This window comes from Physella acuta, unplaced genomic scaffold, assembly GCF_028476545.2.
Source record: "Physella acuta isolate Inbredline_101_S28 unplaced genomic scaffold, ASM2847654v3 ptg001590l, whole genome shotgun sequence".
In the NCBI taxonomy this organism is placed as follows: domain Eukaryota; kingdom Metazoa; phylum Mollusca; class Gastropoda; family Physidae; genus Physella; species Physella acuta.
The window spans coordinates 33,686-52,500 of NW_026733104.1; the positions used below are offsets into that span (position 1 = coordinate 33,686).

At 33.5% G+C, this 18,815-nt stretch overlaps 1 protein-coding gene and 1 long non-coding RNA gene across 3 annotated transcripts; both read right to left on the reverse strand.

The window, feature by feature from the left end:
• Window positions 1-1,326: 1,326 nt before the first annotated feature.
• Window positions 1,327-8,480, reverse strand: LOC131929068 (uncharacterized). Of its 2 annotated transcripts, XR_009383885.1 has the most exons (5): window positions 8,397-8,480; window positions 8,236-8,287; window positions 5,152-5,233; window positions 3,979-4,149; window positions 1,327-2,022 (listed from the first exon to the last, which is right to left on the reverse strand). XR_009383885.1 is itself a non-coding variant. In XM_059285262.1 (4 exons), the coding sequence occupies exons 3-4, from the start codon at window positions 4,130-4,132 to the stop codon at window positions 1,697-1,699; spliced, it is 480 nt and encodes a 159-aa protein (XP_059141245.1). In that variant the 5' UTR covers window positions 4,133-4,149; window positions 5,152-5,233; window positions 8,397-8,480; the 3' UTR covers window positions 1,327-1,696. The 2 variants fall into 2 exon arrangements, 1 of the variants encoding a protein (XP_059141245.1); XM_059285262.1 differs by lacking the exon at window positions 8,236-8,287.
• Window positions 8,481-15,090: 6,610 nt separating this feature from the next.
• Window positions 15,091-18,639, reverse strand: LOC131929072 (uncharacterized). Its single transcript, XR_009383887.1, has 3 exons — window positions 18,566-18,639; window positions 17,554-17,713; window positions 15,091-16,423 (listed from the first exon to the last, which is right to left on the reverse strand). It is a non-coding gene; the product is annotated as an uncharacterized LOC131929072 (long non-coding RNA).
• Window positions 18,640-18,815: the final 176 nt, after the last annotated feature.

Genomic DNA, 18,815 nt, shown 5'->3' on the forward strand with positions numbered 1-18,815 from the left:
TTCCCTGCCTATGCCGAGGTTAAGAAAAATATGAACTCTACTTCATATGCCCAATATATCGCTAGGGCTAAAGAGGATTCATTACTATATTTTGGGTTAATTTTATTGAATTATTTTTATATTTTCAACACATACATTGTTACATTGTGGTCGAATGCTAGCCAAAATGTTTCTAGTTCGATTCTAAATCCGTAACTGTAAAAGGTCTCTGAGTTCACTCAGCTTTGATGGGTACCTGGTACGCGTTAGAGGATGTAAAAAGCAGCTTGAAATACTTGTGTAAACCGTCTTGTTTCAATCGGAAAACACCATTAGACTGATATCAGTGGCATCGTTAGGTCGGGTGTCACCCGGTGCGGCACTTAGTGGTGTCATCCCCTCCCAAGAAACAATATATATATATATATATATATATATATATATATATATATATATATATATATATATATATATATATATATATATATGCCTTTATATATATATATGTATATAGAGAGAGATAGATAGATATATATATATACATAACTACTACATTTGTACTTACAATTATTAATGAGACAGGCAAAAAAGCATTTTTCGTCTAAAAATTTGGCGATTTTTTTGCCTTGCTGTCAACCCCCTAAATGGTGACACCCGGTGCGGCCGCCCCCCCCCCCCCCCCCCCCCCCCCGCCCCGACCTCCCTACGCCTCTGGCTGATATGTCTGTGTCATAAATATATGACCATTTTTTTCTAGGTTAAAATAACTGCTATTATGGGATGTTTCAACTACACCAGCTATTATGGGATGTTTCAACTACACCAGCTATTATGGGATGTTTGAATTACAACAGCTATTATGGGATGTTTGAATTACAACAGCTATTATGGGATGTTTGAATTACAACAGCTATTATGGGATGTTTGAATTACAACAGCTATTATGGGATGTTTGAATTACAACAGCTATTATGGGACGTTTGAATTACAACAGCTATTATGGGATGTTTGAATTACAAGAGCTATTATGGGATGTTTGAATTACAACAGCTATTATGGGATGTTTATGTATAACAGCTATTATGGGATGTTAAATGTGGAACTTTCAATGCCAAAGTCATGTGCGGACTCGTCAAGTCAATTTTTTCGGTCAAGTCATTTGTCTTTCCTTCAAGTCATATAAAGAAATATCTCAGACAAACTTCAATCATAGAACGAGGCCAGTGCATTTGTGTACTTACAAAAATGTTTTTAAAAAAAACATACTTTAACCATAAAAAATGAAAAATATAATTGTAAAACTTCATAAATCTTTTTAAATACTAATGTTTTTTTTAAATATTTAAACATGTTTTTATTTGCTTTAATATTCTTTCAAATGTTACAAATACATTTTACTATACAATCAGGCGAAACCTACACACAAGGTAAAAAATAAGAAATAGTTTTATTCTGAATCTATATTTTAAATAACCTTTGATGTAAATAACATACATGATGGAGAAAGGCATCCTTTGCCTGAAACATTACACGTTTTTACGTTACAGCTACTTTTTTTTTTAAAAAAAAAAGCCAATCGTGATGTTTTAAGTGACTTGATTTTTTTCTCTTTTTCTTTGATTTCTAGAATATTATCATCAGTTTATTAGACTTGACTTTGACTTTATGAAATCATTAATTTATTTGACTTGACTTATGACTTCTTGAAGTCATAAGTTCACTGCTCGTGGTATACTTGAAGAGCGGTCCGGACCGTCTCCACCACTGTTTTGTTACTCACCACACCGCGACTAGGAGAAGCCAACCACTCCACGATTGAGAAAAACCAATCATTTTCCAACGTGTTCTGGGATGCGAGGAGGCCAATACAAATTTTGACCACGACGAGAAAGGCGTTTCCGGCTAAGCCGCCGATCAGCAAGGACCTGAACGGGCACGGGGTCATGCCGATGGACTGCAGAGTGCCGACGAGCTTGATGCCGATCTTGTATTTGGCCGATCTTGAGCTCAGGAACGAAGCGAAGGTGCCGCGAACGACTCCATCTGTAAAAGAAACGTTTTAGTTCTTTGTGTGGCGTAGGCAAGGGGGGTTAGGGGGGGGGGGGTTATAACCCCTCCTATTCACTCACACCTCTATATATATATATATATATATATATATATATATATATATATATATATATATATATATATATATATATATATATTATATTATACGAGCCGGCCCGCGGCATAACATACGCCGCTATTTAGTTGTTTCTAATTTTCAATAATTCATAATTTGTGAATTCGACAGTACCAACGCTGACACTGAAAATATTTCTTTAAAACACTATAAGTAGCTCGTTAAGGACCATAACCCCCCCTTCCTTCCCTCCCCCCCTCCCCCCCCCCCCCCCCCCCTTCGTTTAAAATCGTTGGCTCTGCTTGTAAACATTTAGAGTGAACACAGCTCACTAAAACCATGTAGGGGTGGGGAGGTAGGGAGAGCGTTTGCAGCTTGTTTTCTAACGGCTCGAAGAAGAGAATTATATATATAGATATATATATATATATATATATATATATATGTATATACTAGCCGTCCCGGCCAGGCCCTGCTCTGGCTTCTGTGAAAAACATTTCTGTTAAAGACCATTACCTGTGTGTTTAGTAATCATCATAAACCCGGCATTGCTCACCCAAACCACGACCAACCAAAACCAAAACAACAAAACGCAAACATAACGCTAACACAATTACAAATACAAACGAAAACAAAAACCTAGCAACAAACCCAACCACAACCACAAACACCAATACAAACACAAAGAAAAAACAAACAAAAAAGCAAACGAAAACAAAAACCTAACAACAAACCCAACCACAAACACCAATACCAACAAAAAAAAACAAAAAAAAAACGAAAAAGCAAACGAAAACAAACCAAATCCAAACGCAAAACCAACCAAAAACACAAATACAAACCCAAACAAAAAAACACAAACAAAAACGAAAAAAGAAAGAACGAAAACAAACCAAATCCAAACGCAAAACCAACCAAAAACACAAATACAAACCCAAACAAAAAAAAAAAACACAAACAAAAACGAAAAAAGAAAGAACAAAAACGAACCAAATCAAAACGCAACCACTAACGCAAACCCACCTAAACACAAAGAAAACACTAACGCGAACATAAACGCCCGGGGCAGAATCGCCTGTTTTAGCTTAATAAACGACTATAGTACCCCAACTTATTCATAGTTTTTGCACTCACTTAAACGAACGCGCCTGTTTCAATTTAATGAACAATTATAATACTCCAAGCTTATCCGTAAAATACCTACAACATTTGCACTTGATCAATCCCCGCTAATTATGTAATTATTTTTTTCCCAACACCAAAACAAAGTAATTAAAAAGTAAATGCTTTTCAACTAATGCAATGATTTCATAAAGGGAAGTAATTGTGTTTTGCCTAATTTATCAAAGGGAAGTAAGCGCTATAGGACTAAATAAAAACATAATTAGAATTTTTGTGAAAGATGATATTTTTTTTAAAACTTGTGTTTAATGAACATGCCGACAATTATTACTACAATTTGAAAAATGAAAATGATTTCCCAACACTTTTAATAGTAATTTTTTAACTCATAAATTTAGACAAACGCGCACGATAATTGATCTAACACTTAAATCCGTAGAAATGCCAACGACAAACATATGCGTTACAGAATTGAGCTTTATATATTAGATATATATGTATATATCTATATACATATATATCTATATATATCTATATCTATATATATATATATATATATATATATATATATATATATATATATATATATATATATATATATGATTTTATACAAATGGAAAAATATTTAAACCCCTCCCATGACCAATTCCTGGCTCCGCCACTGGCTGTACAGGCTGTTTGGTCTTTAAAGTTGTACTGCGAGAGGGGGAGGGGTGTACGGGCTAGGGTTTCAAGCATATACATATGTTTACCTTTACCAAATCCTATAAACCAAAGACACTTGTGGAAGTTGTTAGCAAACAAAATTCCCGACAGCGGGGTGACAAATGCAGTGACAGGGTTGATCCAAAGTAGAAGACAAAGGAACAGGAAATTGAAAAGTATCAATGGTCCAACTGCCGCCATTTTATGCAGAGATGAGCCTAGAAAGGATATGAGTTTAAGTTAGATCTATCGAAACAATAGTTTAATTAATTCTCAACACACACAAGTAGACACACACAAACATTTAAAGACACAAAGAAAAACATACACGAATTCCAGTTCGTCTGTCTATACATCCAGATTTACCTAAATACTTTCATGCAACTTCATATCCATACATTTATTTAACCATCCTAAACATTCGTATATCCGTATATCCATATATCCATCCTTACGTTTCTCCACGATTCCAGACGTTCATATACATCTGCTTCCTAAAATCCACAACTATTCATCCATACATCCAACATAAATACATCAATATATCTAACATCAATACACCCATACATGCATTCATCCATACATCCAACATCAATACATCCATACATCCAACATAAATACATCAATATATCCAACATCAATACATCCATACATGCATTCATCCAACATCAATACATCCATACATCCAACATAAATGCATCCATATATCCAACATCAATTAATCCATACATGCATACATCCATACATCCAACATCTATACATCCATACATCCAACATAAATGCATCCATATATCCACCATCAATTAATCCATACATGCATACATCCATACATCCAACATCAATACATCCATACATCCAACATAAATACATCCATATATCCAACATCAATTAATCCATACATGCATACATCCATACATCCAACATCCATACATCCATACATCCAACATAAATACATCCATATATCCAACATCTATACATCCATACATGTATACACCCAACATCAATACATCCATACATCCATACATCCAACATAAATACATCCATACATCCAACATAATTACATCGATACATCGATACATTCATAAATGCATACATGCATACATCCATATATCTACACATCCCCACATCCATCAAAACATCCATCTGCTAATACATGCACTCATAGTTAGACACATCCCTCCGACTGTATCTGAAAAACAATATTCTAAGCAACATCTTACCAAACTTTAGTTCTTGTCCTAATTTCAGTTGCGTCACCGACGTTTTAAGTACAAGTTAATTCTTCACACTATTCTTTGAACCCTGTATGTTTGAAATGGTAAATTAAACTGTCAGGGAAATTACGTCTCGACTGAATAAAGGTGCTTAGAATAAGTCTTATAATAATTGTTTGTTGAATGCTGTAAGGTATTTAAATAAACATGTATTTGTCTTTGTGAAATACTTTCATTTAAATCATATCAAAGAGGAGTTTCTAATTGGTAGTGGACTTGTAATGAAACCATTCTTGACTCTGGATGATCAAATTGAAAAGAAAATAGACGACTGTCTATTTTGTATTGATGGTGGTTTTTTCATTCAAGCCAGTATTCCCGACACTTTACAGGTTGAATTCTTGAATTCTTGAATTCTTGAAATCTTGAATTCTTGAATTCTTAAATTCTTGAATTCTTGAATTCTTAAATTCTTGAATTCTTGAATTCTTAAATTCTTGAATTCTTGAATTCTTGAATTCTTGAATTCTTGAATTCTTGAATTCTTGAATTCTTGAATTCTTGAATTCTTGAATTCTTGAATTCTTGAATTCTTAAATTCTTGAATTCTTGAATTCTTGAAATCTTGAATTCTTGAATTCTTGAATTCTTGAAATCTTGAATTCTTGAAATCTTGAATTCTAAAATTCTTGAATTCTTGAATTCTTGAATTCTTGAATTCTTAAATTCTTGAATTCTTGAATTCTTGAATTCTTGAAATCTTGAATTCTTGAATTCTTGAATTCTTGAATTCTTGAATTCTTGAATTCTTGAATTCTTGAAATCTTGAATTCTTGAATTCTTGAATTCTTAAATTCTTGAATTCTTGAATTATTGAATTCTTGAATTCTTGAATTCTTGAATTCTTGAATTCTTAAATTCTTGAATTCTTGAATTCTTGAATTCTTGAAATCTTGAAATCTTGAAATCTTGAATTCTTGAATTCTTGAATTCTTGAATTCTTGAATTCTTGAATTCTTGAATTCTTGAATTCTTGAATTCTTGAATTCTTGAATTCTTGAATTCTTGAATTCTTGAATTCTTAAATTCTTGAATTCTTGAATTCTTGAATTCTTGAATTCTTGAATTCTTGAATTCTTGAATTCTTGAATTCTTGAATTCTTGAATTCTTGAATTCTTGAATTCTTGAATTCTTGAATTCTTGAATTCTTGAATTCTTGAATTCTTGAATTCTTGAATTCTTAAATTCTTGAATTCTTGAATTCTTGAATTCTTGAAATCTTGAATTCTTGAATTCTTGAATTCTTGAATTCTTGAATTCTTGAATTCTTGAATTCTTGAAATCTTGAATTCTTGAAATCTTGAATTCTAAAATTCTTGAATTCTTGAATTCTTGAATTCTTGAATTCTTGAATTCTTAAATTCTTGAATTCTTGAATTCTTGAATTCTTGAATTCTTGAAATCTTGAATTCTTGAATTCTTGAATTCTTGAATTCTTGAATTCTTGAATTCTTGAATTCTTGAATTCTTGAAATCTTGAATTCTTGAATTCTTGAATTCTTAAATTCTTGAATTCTTGAATTATTGAATTCTTGAATTCTTGAATTCTTGAAATCTTGAAATCTTGAAATCTTGAATTCTTGAATTCTTGAATTCTTGAATTCTTGAATTCTTGAATTCTTGAATTCTTGAATTCTTGAATTCTTGAATTCTTGAATTCTTGAATTCTTGAATTCTTGAATTCTTGAATTCTTGAATTCTTGAATTCTTGAATTCTTGAATTCTTGAATTCTTGAATGCTTGAATTCTTGAATTCTTGAAATCTTGAAATCTTGAATTCTTGAATTCTCGAATTCTTGAATTCTTGAATTCTTAAATTCTTGAATTCTTGAATTCATGAATTCTTGAATTCTTGAATTCTTGAATTCTTGAAATCTTGAATTCTTGAATTCTTGAATTCTTGAATTCTTGAATTCTTGAATTCTTGAATTCTTGAATTCTTGAAATCTTGAATTCTTGAAATCTTGAATTCTAAAATTCTTGAATTCTTGAATTCTTGAATTCTTGAATTCTTGAATTCTTAAATTCTTGAATTCTTGAATTCTTGAATTCTTGAATTCTTGAAATCTTGAATTCTTGAATTCTTGAATTCTTGAATTCTTGAATTCTTGAATTCTTGAATTCTTGAATTCTTGAAATCTTGAATTCTTGAATTCTTGAATTCTTAAATTCTTGAATTCTTGAATTATTGAATTCTTGAATTCTTGAATTCTTGAAATCTTGAAATCTTGAATTCTTGAATTCTTGAATTCTTGAATTCTTGAATTCTTGAATTCTTGAATTCTTGAATTCTTGAATTCTTGAATTCTTGAATTCTTGAATTCTTGAATTCTTGAATTCTTGAATTCTTGAATTCTTGAATTCTTGAATTCTTGAATTCTTGAATTCTTGAATTCTTGAATTCTTGAATTCTTGAATTCTTGAATTCTTGAATTCTTGAATGCTTGAATTCTTGAATTCTTGAAATCTTGAAATCTTGAATTCTTGAATTCTCGAATTCTTGAATTCTTGAATTCTTAAATTCTTGAATTCTTGAATTCATGAATTCTTGAATTCTTGAATTCTTGAATTCTTGAAATCTTGAATTCTTGAATTCTTGAATTCTTGAATTCTTGAATTCTTGAATTCTTGAATTCATGAATTTCAAGAGCGGTACCTCCTGTAACTAGTTTATCAACAATTTTCCACAAATTTCTAGTGTGGTGATATCGCCCAAATATAACAATGTTTTCCTTTCAAAGTTGGTTCCATTTGTTGTCGTTCTATTTCTGTTATTATGGATATTCAACTGCTCTAGTTTTCAAAACAAAATAACTTATTTAATTAATTAAATTTTCAAAATGAAATGAGTTTGGCTTTAAAAAGACTCATCTGCAAAGTTTGAAGTTGCTAATGACATGCAATTCCAACCATCTCATTAAATCAATTCTTAAACAATTAAAAACACAATTACACTAAAATATTGCTCTGATTTTAATTACACTATTAAAATGCCATTTTTAAATGCATTTTGATATGGGGTAACTAACCGTAACTTGGACTTCAAAACTCAGTTCGCCTTCAATGACAAAGACGGGGAATCTGTGTTGTAAAATCGTTATTGGATACTTCAGTTTGTTTAAACTATGAAACAATAATGTTAAAGACAAGTATCGATGTAGTTTAAGTTATGAATGAAAAAACCAGTTACCAACAGATGGAGTTATAATCTAAATGGGCTCTTCTATGTTGTAGGTGAAACAGTCTAGACGACATCTTTATTCTTATCTTTTCCTGATCATTTTTATATTACTTCCTTTTCTTCGATGGATACGCCGCTGTCCCTTTTCCGATGACGTCATTGCATTTTTTTAATGATTTTTTTACTTTCTCGTATATACGAAGTATAGAGAAAGTCTTGTAATCGTGCAAAAAAAAAAAAATCGAGATTTTTGCAAATCTCGACGTTTTACATCTCACTGATACGGAAAAACATAATTTTGCAATCTTGTCCGTATGTCTGTGTGTCTGTGTGTGTGTCTGTGTGTGTGTGTGTCCGTGTGTAAACACGATAACTTGAGTACCGTTACAGCTAGGTTGATGAAATTTCATATACAAGTATTTTATCAAAATCGTAGATCCGTATCAACTTTTGAGCGATTTCGGATAACCGGAAGTGGTACTTTTTCTACTTTGAATTTTTCAAAAGCCTATAACTTGAGTACTATTTCAGATAGATAAATGAAATTTGATATGTAAGTAAAAGATCTAATTCTCTACCTTCTGTCAAATTTTGAGAATTTTTCGTTGACTGGAAGTACTTATTTACGCTACTTCCGATTTCTCAAAAAACTAATGTAAATTTTAAAAGTACTAATAATATTGCGCACTATTATGCGCTTTTTTATTCGCGTTCACTTGGTGTGCAATTAATTTGTCTACGAGATTTTATTCTATTTTTAAAACTTTAAGTATTTAAAATGGATTAAAAATCATGTCTATAGCCCGAGTTCCCATCCCCTGTTATTTTATATAAGAATATTCGAGAAAGTTTAGGGGAGATCACTCCCGGTTTATTTAAAGTGTAAACAACGTTAAAAAAGTGTTAAGTGTATATATTATAATAGAGTGCCTTGTAAGGTATTCTGCCTAATTCTGCCTAAAACAAAGGTATTTTTTGATTTTGGAGTTTTCTCTCCAAGATGGGTTGCTGCCCCCCTCCCCCCTGCTTTCGAGCCTCATATTCGCAGAATCTAACTCGAGGCTTTAGTAACCACGAGCTTCACCTACCCGACCTCACCGACCTCACAATATATTAAAATAACGTGTATTCTTTGCCTTATTTTTTATAATCAATTTATTATTACCTACTCTAGATAGACCATGCTCATAAAATGCAATTTCTTGGATTTTTTTCTTCAATGTCTTCTTCTATTTCAACACTAACACTGGCCATAAATCATCAGAGAATTATTACCTCGTAGTCAGGTTCTTCAGATATTGTCTCGTAATTCAAATCTTCAAAGTAGATGTTGAGCTTCAGGAAATCCAACCTGCATGTTGTATACGTAGAAAACTTTTTAAACATATATCTTGAAGGTTAAACTAAAACTCAATCTATTAAGTCTATCTTGGCAGTAGATCTCACACTGTCAACTAATCCAAGGGGAGGTTGTGTCGAAGAGGCGGGGATATTTTTAAAGGGACCCCCACCCAACCCAGGGACCCCACCCAACCCAGGGACCCCACCCAACCCAGGGACCCCACCCAACCCAGGGACCCCACCCAACCCAGGGACCCCACCCAACCCAGGGACCCCACCCAACCCAGGGACCCCACCCAACCCTGGGACACTACTCAATCAGGGACCCCACCCAACCCAGGGATCCCACCCAACCCAGGGACCCCACCCAACCCTGGGACACTACTCAATCAGGGACCCCACCCAACCCAGGGATCCCACCCAACCCAGGGACCCTACACAACCCAGGGACTCCATCCAACACAGGGACCTCAACCAACCCAAGGACCCCATCCAACTCAGGGACCCCACCCAACCCAGGAACCCCACTCAACCCAGGAACCCCACTCAAACCAGATTGAATTTGTTGTATTTATTTTTTTGGTAAAATACAATTAATTAATTAATAAAAACACACTAATATATATGTCAGCCCAACAACACAAAGGGGCCCACATAGTTTTTTTATGGGGGCCGTCTGGGATTTTTCCCAGTAGCCCTTCGGTCCAGTCCACCCATGAACATATCTAGAACTCAAGTAGTCAGAATTACTGACTCTCGCGTTTTTTTTTAGTTACACCAATGTTTTTAAAATGTTCGCTTTGTATAATTGATCAAACGTAACTAAAGGCAAACGTCTTTATGTCTATGTAACAAAATAAAATAATACCATTTTTAAATTCGACGATTTAAAAACAATTTAAATCAGTGATTTAAGATACATTATGTTAACATCAAAGTGAGATTAGAGTGTACAAAAATACTTTTGTTGCGTACTGGTTTAGTGAATCGTTGAACCTCTTTAGCGATGAACAACCGGAATAATTATTCCTAGTACACAGCGAGTCAACCAAGAATTCCTGGAATAATAAATCGCAATCTAACATTGTCTGGTCATGCTTGAAATTAATTCTACGGAATCATTTATTGTCTTAAAAATGTAACATTCATTTTGAAATATTGAAATGAATAATTATTGTGTGTTACTAGAAATTGTATTTAAAATCTTAACATTCACTTTTAAAATTAACAATAACGAAATATGTAACTTGTAATCTCACTGCGGTGGCTACATTGTGCCAATGGGACAATAGGTTAAGTTAGGTTTGCCTGTCGCCCCTCCTGGGATATAGGGCGCTGACGAGAGCTTTCCAGGCGTCTCTGTCCTGGGCTAGTCCCTCCAACTGTCCTCAGGGGGTAATAATCAAATACGAAAGGTGTAAACTTACTATGGTGTCCATATTCGGCCAAAACCTGGATGACAAGCTTTTCTTGTAGACCTTTTCACTTTAAATGAAAACGAAATGTTATTACTTAAATGACATATCCTAAAAACGTAAAGTGCAATGCAATTAAGTGTGATTTATCCTGAAACTTAACAAGTATTTTGTAGTTAAGTGTGGTTTATCCTGAAACGTAACAAGTGCATTGTAGTTAAGTGTGATTTATCCTGAAACTTAACAAGTATTTTGTAGTTAAGTGTGGTTTATCCTGAAACGTAACAAGTGCATTGTAGTTAAGTGTGGTTTATCCTGAAACGTAACAAGTGCATTGTAGTTAAGTGTGCTTTATCCAGAATTTCAACAAATTAAATGTTAAGACAGACGTGTTAGCTTACCTACACGGGCTTGGACAGTCACAGAAGGTGACGTCATTTGTAAGCTCTGAGATCACTTCTGCCACACACACCAATTCTGAATAATAAATGGAATGTATTAAATTATTGCTTAAAAATATGCGTTGATGGTACAATTTAAATAGAAAGATTAAAAATAATACAGCTCAAGGAAACTTATATCCATTGTTGCCCACCCGCCTTAGTTTCCTCTAACGTGAGTTAGGTACCCATCAGAGATGGATGGTCTCAGAAACGTCATACAAACTCCAACCTGGAATCCAAAATCGAGACTGTCGGTTTAGGAGTCGTTAAGAGTTTTGTTTAATACTTCATAGCAAGAAATAATATATACAAATGTCGATCATGACAGTGGGAATTAATTGTTATAAAACAATGCGTTTACCAGTGCAGTTTTGAAGCAGAAGTCACCCATAAGTATTCTCAAACGACCATACCTATATTGTTTTTTAAAACTCGCTTTTTTTAATTTAATTTAAATACTAAACAAATATGTGATAGCAATATGTTTGATATACATTAACAAAAGTAAAATGTATTTATGTACCTTAACTTACATGAACTCTTGACTAAAAACAATGAAGTAGTTGTCGCGCGAAAATAATGTGTTTTTACAAAACGATTTATAAAAAATAAAACAGAAGTGATCTTGTCTAAACTTTCTCGAAAATTCTTACATACCACTATGGTGGATAGCAACTCGGGAAATAGATATGATTTTTAATCAATTTTTAATTATTTTTAAAAATAGAATTGAATTTCGTAGAAAAAAAAATAATTTCCATTTTTTTGCATGATTACAATATTTCCTCTGTTCTACGTATACGAGGAAGTAATTAATACTTCATCTAGTTGTGACGAAGTTCATTACACCTTAAATTTTCACAAACTACAACCAAAAAGTAAAAGATTTATGTGGATTATGTAACAGACTTTACCTCTTGTATGATTTATGATATTGTAATTAGTATAAACTTGCATGAAAGTAGAATACCTGGCCAATGGTAGGACTGTGTGACCGACTAGTTTTGTTTTTCCATGCTTTTTGTGAGATCGATCACTGACGTTAGGGAGAGAATGAAGGATATAAAATGGGAGAGTAGGGGGGACAAAGTGTGCCTGTGTCTGTATAGAATGTAAGCTGTCAAAACGTTACTCAGTTTTTCTGAATTGTACTTTGATTGTCATTATTCTAATATGACTTTACTATCAGTATTCTTGTGTATCTATTTTTACTTTCTCGTATATACGAAGTATAGAGAAAGTCTTGTAAACGTGCAATAAAAAAAATCGAGATTTTTAAAAATCTCGACGTTTTACACCTCACTGATACGGAAAAACATAATTTTGCAATCTTGTCCGTATGTCTGTGTGTCTGTCTGTCTGTGTGTAAACACGACAACTTAAGAGCCGTTACAGCTAGGTTGATGAAATTTCATATATAAGTATTTTATCAAAATCGTAGATCCTGATCAACTTTTGAGCGATTTTCGATAACCGGTAGTGGTACTTTTTCTACTTTGAATTTTTAAAAAGCCTATTATTTGAGTACTATTTCAAATAGATAAATGAAATTTCACATGTAATTAAAATATCTAATTCTCTACCTTCTGTTAAATTTTGAGTAATTTCCGTTGACCGGAAGTACTAATTTACGCTATTTCCGATTTCTCAAAAAACGCATGTAAATTTATAAAGTACTCATAATATTGCGCACTATTATGCACATTTCATTAGGTGTTACTTCGTGTGCAGTGCTTTTTTATGAGATTCCATTCTATTATAAAAAGTTTAAGTAATTAAAAATGGATTACAAATATTGTCTATGTCTTGAGTTGCCATCACTCGTAGTTTTATATTAGAATATTCGAGAAAGTTTGGGGGAGATCACTCCCGGTTTATTTATCAATGTAATTTTACGATACTTTCACACATTACTTACTTACAATTATAATTAAAAATAAATGTTGATTGCAAAGTATATGTTTACGTTAACTACGATTTGATATAAATTGTTAGTGCAGTTTTAGTGCTGTTTTGAACACAAGTTTTCTAAGAATTGCTATCATGGTAAAAATATATATTAGACGGGTCTTCAGGAAGCGAGTTAAGGATAGTGGTTAAGTGGTTAGGCGGTTTCAAACAGGGGTTGTCGTGTGTGGGGGGAGGAGGCGTTAGGAGAGAGTGTATTAGAGTTAAGTAGTTAGGCGGTTTGAGAAAGGGGTTCTCGATGGGGTTGGGGGTTAGGAGAGAGTGTGGTAGTGTTAAGTTGTAAGGAGTTTTGATACAGAGGGGTGCAGGGAGCGAATTTGAAGGGTGAGAACAAGTGTGAACGGATTGTTGTGAGAGGGTAAATAATTATGGTAGAGATACGGTTAACCAATATCAGTATACTGATGGTCTGTCTAACTGTTTGTCCATAATGTTGTACGTATTTATGAACTTACTATATCAGCGGAATGCTATTGCAATCTGTGTATATATGTATATATATATATATATATATATGTATATATATATATATATACATATATATATATATATATATATATATATATTTATATATATATATATATATATATATATATATATATATATACACACACACACACACACACATATATATATATATATATATATATATATATATATATATATATATATATATATATATATATATATATATATATATGGCGTACATTCTGTACTATGTTGAGTGACTGTTGAGTCTTGGCTCCCTCGTCAACAACTACACACAACTACTTCAAAATCTAAGGAGGGGTTTCGACATGAACTTGCTATGGGATAGGTTACCTATTTATGCGGCGGTTTTCTGAATATGTTGTGTAATTGAGTTTACAAAAAAAACTGTAACATGTTTAAGGTCGGCTTGGTTGGGTCGGTTAGGCTAATCTTTGCTAAACCGATACGTTCCGAGTTCGAATCCCCGGATTCGTTTAAGTATATGTGTCAACTGGTTATGCGCCATTGAGGCCATTGACTCAGATTTTAGCCTGCTTTTCTTTTTTGGATTTCCTTCCATAGCCTTCGTCCAACCAAGAACAAACTACAAGGCAGCAGTTGTTTGATTTTGGGGTTGTCTCTCCTAGAAGAGTTGCTGTCTCCAGCTAACGAGCCTCATCTGCCCGAGGGCTCGAACTCAAAACTGTGTATTAACTAAGTCATATATTAACTAAGTCAAATTTAGAAGGTACAATTCAAGCATAATGGAATAAGTCAAGTATAAACGCGACACGTCATGCATTAACTAAGTCAAGTGTAAACTAGACAAGTAAAAAGTAAACTTGTAATAATTTAAATTAACTATGTGTATTGCCTACATTTCACATTAAAAAACAACAAAATTATGTAACTATTAAAAAAAAAGCAACATTAAAGAATTAAATAGAAGAAAGGAATATATAAACAGCAAAGTAAGGAAAAAAAAATAACATGTATCTAAAACTATTGAAGTAAGAATCAAGCTGAAAACAACATATCTATTTTATTTATACATCTTTAGTTGCATAAAAATAGCTCAAAAGTTCCTCTCAGTATTTTCACTGCATTCATAAATAATAATATAGGTTAAAAGATGAATTATAATTGCATCCGTAGATAATATTATAGTCTAAAAGACATAACTATAATTGCATCCATTGATAATAGTAAAGGCTAAAAGATATAATTATAATTGCATCCATTGATAATAGTATAGGTTAAAAATTGAAAAAGATGAATTATAATTGCATCCATTGATGATAGTATAGATTAAAAGATAGAATTATAATTCCCTCCATAGAAGATAGTATAGGTGCAAAGATGAATTATAATTGCATCCGTAGACGATAGTATAGGTGAAAAGATAGAATTATTACTGATGATAGAAAAATAAGGAATCGTGTGCTTGGAACTTTTAAAAGACTAAAAACATTTATTTGACGAAGCAGTTAGTAATGTAAATTATTAACTGATGGTATTAACTGTATATTCCTCTTTTCAATCATTTTAATTTATTTTTAAAAAGTCTACTTTGTCTTATCGTTTGTAGATATGTGAATAGCGTCTACATTGGCCAAGTTATTTTTTTTTAAATAAAAAACAATATTAAAGGGCAGTAGAGAGAATAAAAAGCTTTATTAGGGGAAAATCTTGGACAAAACTAAACAAAGTTGTTGGTGGTATATTCAGTGGTAGTTCAAAAGTGGGATTTAATGGTGTAACCATAATATAGTGGCTATTTAATGGTGGTTTGTGATGGGGGTGTTTTATGATGTGTGATGGTACATGATGATGTGTTGTGATTATGGTGTTGGATGGTATGTTTTCTGATGGGTGTGTGTAATGATAGCTTATGATTGTGATGTGTAGTGTGGTGTGTGTGTGTGATGGCAGTATGAGTGAATGATGTAGGAGAGATGGTGTCGAATGGTGTTTCTAAATAGTGGTATCTGATCATGGCGTTTGATGGTGTTGGATGTTGTCGATGTTTGTGATGGTGATAAGCAACATTTGCTTGTAAATGTGGTGTATAGCGGTGGTGTTATATGATGTTATGTCACGGTGGTATACGATGTTTTGTGAAGATAAATCATTGTGGTGCCAAATGCGTGTTTTCTACCAGCAGTCTCTAACAGCACACCAATGAGCAGGATCAACTACCAATAAGCTCGATGACGATGCAACACATTGTTTGTTATGTTGAACAATAAAACGCCGACAATCGCAAGGACCAACAGGGTTGGAAGGCTGACGCCCTTGGCACCAACAGACTGCAGTACTCCCACGAACTGTATGCCAAACTTGTACTTGTTAGCTTTTGAGCACAGGTAGGACGCCACTGTCCCACTGGGGATTCCAACTGAAATAGACATTTTAACGTATATATATATATATATATATATATATATATATATATATATATATATATATATATATATATATATATATATATATATATATATATATATATATATATATATATATATATATATATATATATATATATATATATATATATATATATATATATACATACATAAAAGATATATATAATTATATATGCCGATATAAATATATTTCTTTTTTTTGGTTTCAAAGGGGAGTGGTATTATTATATTATATTTAATTATATAAAAAAATTATTTTGTAGGAACCTACACACAATCCCCTCATTTGCCATGGTTTAAGAAACAGATGAACTCTACTTCATCTGTCCTATGTATTATCAGGTCCGATCAGGGAATTAAGTTTGTTTTCGCCCCGGAAATCGCAATGAAGTTTCTATTCGCAGGTTTGGCGTATTTAGTGTTGTATTGAAAGTTGGAACAGTGTAGAGGTGGAGAGAGAGAGAGAGGGGGAGGCAGAGAGGGGGAACGTTAGAGAGAAATATAGGGAGAGATATATATAGAGAGAGAGAGGGAGAAATAAAGAGGGAGATGGGGTGAGAGAGGGAGAGGGAGAGGGAGAAGAAAAGAGAGAGAGGGAGAGAGAGAGAGAGCGCGAAAGAGGGGGGAAGAAAGGGAGAGAGAGAAAGAGAGGGAGGGAGAGGGAGAGGGCGAGAGCGAGAGAGAAAGAGAGAGAGAGAGATAAAAGGAGAGAGAGAGGGAAAAAGCGAGGGAGGAAGGGAAAGAGAGAAATATGGGGAGAGATTAAGAGGGAGCGGGGGAGAGAGAGGGAGAGAGAGAGAGAGGGAGAGAGAGAGGAATAGAGAAAGATAAGGAGAGATATGGAGAGAGAGAGAGGGAGAAATAAAGAGGGAGATGGAGAGAGAGAGAGGGAAAGAGAGAGGGAGAGAGCAAGAGAGGGAGGGAGAAAGGGAGAGAGAGGGAAAGAGCGAGGGAGGGAGAGAGGGTAGAGAGAGAGAGAGGGAGAGGGAAAAAGAGGGAGAGTAAGGGTTCAAGTTTAAGTTGAAATGTTAAAAAAATCTCTTGTTATGTTTTTAAAACAGTGCTATATTTTTTTCAATAAGATACATTTTTGAACTATTACCTGCAGTAAAACCCAACGTTCGTATTAAAGTTGGTGTGACCAGCAGACACACCACAGCTATGAGACTATCAGTGACAGCAGCAATGTAGTTGAGCAGCGCTGCGTAGAGTATAAACACTTCAAGGAAGAAAAGTCTCGTCCCAAGTCTCATTTGATCTCGCTGCGCACATCAGAAGGTGAAGGTTACAGTTTAGGTTTTAAATTTAGGAAGTAAAATGTACATCAATTTTACACACACTCAACAAGTAGGCATATATAAAGCGCATCCGTTGACAGATACAATCCATCCATCTATACATCTATCCACTCATTTATCCACATACCCATATATCCACACACAGACATCTATCCACACACCCATGCATTGACCCACCAACTCATCTACCCCCTTCCTCGCCAACCCAACCATTCATATATTCATCTTTCCATCCATCAAACCACCCATTCACCCATTCATCTATCTATCTATCCATTCATCTATCCGTCTATCCAATCACCCACCCACCCACCCATTCTATCTATTCATCCATCTATCCATATATCCAACCACACACACACCCATTCTATCTATCTATTCATCCATCTATCCGTATATCCAACCACCCACCCACCCATTCTATCTATCTATTCATCCATCTATCTGTATATTCACCCACCCACCCACCCATTCTATCTATCTATTCATCCATCTATCCGTATATCCAACCACCCACCCACCAACCTACCCTGCCTTTTATTCGCTCATCTATCCATCCCCCCACCCATCTTTCTATCCGTCCATCCGTTCATTCTTCCATCTATGAGAAACAAAAATCTATAGAGATCTAGATCGACATCTAATTATTATTTAATCTAGATCTAGTGTGTGTTAAACTACTTATAAACATGTGAAAGGCAATATTCTAAAATGTTGCTTTCAATCCTAAATTTGTTTTAGTGTACTACAGCTACATAATTATACACCAATATTAATATAATAATATAGATGTATATATTATATAAAACAAAATACCTGGGTAATTTCGTTAGACTTGAGATAGTTCTACCAACGTTTAAGGAAATAACAAAACTCCTACTTTTGTTATTAAAAATATCTCAGTGGCATAACTTCCTGTCATTCGATTTTGTTTTCATTTTTCAATGACGTCATTGCCATTGTGTTGTTAGATTTTTACTTTCTCGTATACAGAGTAGATCTATAGGGAAATACTGGAATCGTGCACAAAAATCACAGTAAAATTTTGACAGTTTTCACCGTTTTA

Bases quoted from the DNA above. Each gene is read 5' to 3' on its own strand.
- LOC131929068 (XM_059285262.1), bottom strand. From the start codon at position 4,132: ATGGCGGCAGTTGGACCATTGATACTTTTCAATTTCCTGTTCCTTTGT. The intron at 2,023-3,978 runs GTAAACATATGT...TTTCTTTTACAG, and splicing joins GTTTATAGGATTTGGTAAAG to ATGGAGTCGTTCGCGGCACC.